Genomic DNA, 3,723 nt, shown 5'->3' on the forward strand with positions numbered 1-3,723 from the left:
ACATACTCTGCATATAAGTTAAATAAGCAGGGTGACAATATACAGCCTTGACATACTGCTTTTCCTATTTGGAACCGGTCTGTTATACCAATCTACATGATTTAGACTTGACAATTCAATTCAAAGATGGAGTGAAGAAGGAAAATGTCCAAAAAAAATTGTAAGTAAGGAGATAGACTTGTTGTTTGCTCTGGGAAGGGAATCATTCTGTAGTAGATATTAAGCTCTAGGTCATGAAAGATTTGAGGTCATGTGCACAGCTTCAATTGCCTGGAGGTGAGGACCAGTTTTCCCCATGTTGAGACAAGAGATTTATGTACAGTGATGATATGATATTGCAACAAGCATCCAATCTTAAACTTTTGTCGTGCCGTAGCTTCTGCTCGAGTAGAGCGTATGCGCACGCGCTAACTGCGCCAGCTGGGAAGAAGTCACGCAGCAGCCGGAAAGCGTGGCAGCCGCCGCAAGACCCAAAGCACGATTCACCGCCCCCGGGGCTGGAGAGAAAATAATTACGTAGTTTCCGTTTCCACCAACTCTTCCTCTTCCGGTCCTCGAGGACGCTTTGCCGGCAGGGTCTTCGGCTATAAACCTGGTGTGGGAGGCGGCAGCAGTCATGGCGATGTTTGAGCAGATGAGAGCGAACGTGGGCACGTTGCTCAAGGGGATCGACAGGTACAACCCTGAGAACCTGGCCACCCTGGAGCGCTATGTGGAGACACAGGCCAAAGAAAATGCCTATGATCTGGAAGCCAACCTGGCTGTCTTGAAACTGTACCAGTTCAACCCGGCCTTCTTCCAGACCACGGTCACCACCCAGATCCTGCTGAAGGCCCTCACCAACCTGCCCCACACCGACTTCACGCTGTGCAAGTGCATGATCGACCAGGCCCACCAAGAAGAACGGCCCATCCGGCAGATTTTGTACCTCGGAGACCTGCTGGAGACCTGCCACTTCCAAGCCTTCTGGCAAGCCCTGGATGAAAACATGGACCTCCTGGAAGGTATAACCGTCTTTGAAGACTCTGTCCGAAAATTTATCTGCCATGTTGTGGGCATCACGTATCAACACATCGATCGCTGGCTGCTGGCTGAGATGCTCGGGGATCTGACAGACAGCCAGCTAAAGGTGTGGATGAGCAAGTACGGCTGGAGCGCTGACGAGTCGGGCCAGATCTTCATCTGGTAGTGGAATCATGTGCTGCTTTAGGAAATATTTTAAGGAATAAATAAATTTTGCTTTGAGAGATGATGGCTGACACAGAACACATGTACCTTAGTTTTGATTTGATAAGTGATGATAAAGGAAAAAATTGCATTTATATTGCATCCAAAATTAATAGAATAAATGAGAATCTTATGATTTACAAAGGACAGGTTTTAAGGCAGTTTAGACTTATTTGGGGATTAATTGGAATTAATGCTAACAATTACAAACTGTTCACTGGAGGAGTTGATACCCTGTCACACTTTGCATAATAGATTGACCTGGTTAATACATGTAAAACAGAATGAAACTTGGGAATTGCAGTTGATCATAGGGCACTCCATAAAGGCATTTCTCCACTGGCATGATACCTGAGATAAAATATGTTAAGCAAGCTGGATATAATCAAACTTGCTAATACCATTTCTGGTTCAATCTCAGAGGCTAGCTGAGAATACTACATATGGAATGAAATGCATATTAGTCACCTATCACTGCATAGCAAATTACTTGTCAAATTAACACTTGTTAAGTGGAGCATAGGATGTGGATGGTGAGCCATGGTTCTGCGAAAGACCTCAAAAGCAAGTGAAATAGAAAAGTTTATTATTAGCAGTTTCTAAAAGAAATACCTGCCACATCTCATGGGACCCCATGGGGAGGTTAAGGCAGCCTGTATGCAAAGAGAAAGAGAAAGGAACTGGGGAACATGTCTTTATTAGGCTTTATGAATAAAGTGCTTTGGAGTTATCAGACTGAGGCCGTATTGGTGAATTCAAACCAAAAGAGCAGGCCTTTGGTAAATGCCATGGGTTGTGGGGCCAGGCAGGAGGGAAGCATCTCATCAAAGAGTTACATAAGGCATTGGGAAGCAGAGGATATTTTGATCACAGGTGCTGTTGAAGCAGTCTCATCAGGGACTTACATTTGCTTTTGACACTGGATGCATTCTAGGGCATATGCTTGATGACATTTAAGGTTCCTGCAGACCACGTGACCAAATAAAGTGGATACAGTGGCAGAAATGCCAGGGAATATCTTAGCAACTCTTGACAGTACGCCTAAAAGTGAGTGGCTAAAAACAAGTAAACTCGAAGTTGGTGATGGACAGGGAGGCCTGGCATGCTGTGATTCATCGGGTCACAGAGTCGGACACAACTGGGTGACTGAACTGAACTGAACTGAAAAACAAGTATAAGTGTTTCTTACAGTTCCTATGCATTAAGAATTCAGGAGTAGTTTACACAAGTGAATTTTACATGTGGATGCAGTCAGCGTGTCAGCAGAGGCATTGTTAATAAGAAGGCTAATCTGTGACTGAATGATGTAATTCCAAAATGGCTCTTCTACAGGTTTGTTGGCTGAAGGCTTTCATTCCTCACCACATGGGCCTCTATTCATGAACGGGTACCTAACTTCCCCCAGAGCCTCTAGAGAAAACAAAAAGACAGTGGAAATATTTTATAACCTAGTTTCAATCTCTAAAATCACCCACTGTTATTTGCACCTCATTCTACTTTTTAGAAATGAGTTAGTGAGTCAATCCCACAGCCAAGGAGAGAATCATTCTAGGAAAGGAGTATCAAAGAATCTTGGGACATGCTTTTTTGTGTGTTTTAACTTTATCAAGGAATAACTGACAAATATAATTGTATATATTTAAAATGTATAACATGATTAGATATACATAAATGTTGTAAAACAGTTACTAAAATAAATATAATTAACACATCCATAATCCCACATAATTAACATAGTGAAGATGTTTTTAAGAAGCCACCATATATGCAGTATGTCTTCATGTGATGCAAACAGGTTACGTCAAGTTTCTTGATAACGGGACATAGTCGGGAAATATCTGATGGTGACAACCAACACCTGTTTTACATTTAATTTCCTTATAGTATAATATTAGCAGAAGTCATAGACAGTGAAGTAGTTTTATGATATGAAGAAGTTATAATAACACATGGCATTCTGAGATTGACTGGTCAATCCAGCCAAAGTGGAAATGACTTGGATTTAGACTACTCAGGTATTGCCAAACAATGGCAACATGACCACAAAAACCAAGAACCACAAAAACAAATAATAGCTATAAAATCTCTGTTATCTCATATCTCATATCAAGATAAGAAATAATTAAGGATTATTATCACTTGCATTTTAGAAGACTTGTATTTCAAACTGAAGTGTGCTTTTGATACCACCTAACAAATGACACGTAGTGCTTAGTCATGTCCTACTCTTTGCAACTCTATGGATGATAGCCTGCCAGGCTGCTCTTTCCTTGGAATTTTCCAGGCAAGAATACTGGAGTGGGTTGCTATTTCCTCCTCCAGGGGATCCTCCCAAGCCAGGGATCAAACCTGCGTCTCTTGCATCTCCTGCATTGGCAGGCAGATTCTTTACCACTATACTGCCTGGGAAGCTGTAACAAATAACACATAAAAATGCCATCTTTAAATGAGAAAGAAGCCACAGGATGAGCTGACTGAGCTGTTTGGGGAATTAAA

General features: G+C 42.0%; 1 protein-coding gene across 1 annotated transcript; it reads left to right on the plus strand.

Moving 5' to 3' along the window:
* Positions 1-469: 469 nt before the first annotated feature.
* On the plus strand, positions 470-1,189 carry LOC133250088 (eukaryotic translation initiation factor 3 subunit K-like). Its single transcript, XM_061421224.1, has one exon. It carries the CDS (start codon positions 617-619, stop codon positions 1,187-1,189), a length of 573 nt encoding a protein of 190 aa, XP_061277208.1. The 5' UTR covers positions 470-616.
* The last annotated feature ends 2,534 nt before the right edge of the window (positions 1,190-3,723 follow it).

This window comes from Bos javanicus, chromosome 6, assembly GCF_032452875.1.
Source record: "Bos javanicus breed banteng chromosome 6, ARS-OSU_banteng_1.0, whole genome shotgun sequence".
NCBI lineage: Eukaryota > Metazoa > Chordata > Mammalia > Artiodactyla > Bovidae > Bos > Bos javanicus.

Coding starts and splice junctions, on each gene's coding strand:
- LOC133250088 (XM_061421224.1), top strand. CDS start 617: ATGGCGATGTTTGAGCAGATGAGAGCGAACGTGGGCACGTTGCTCAAG.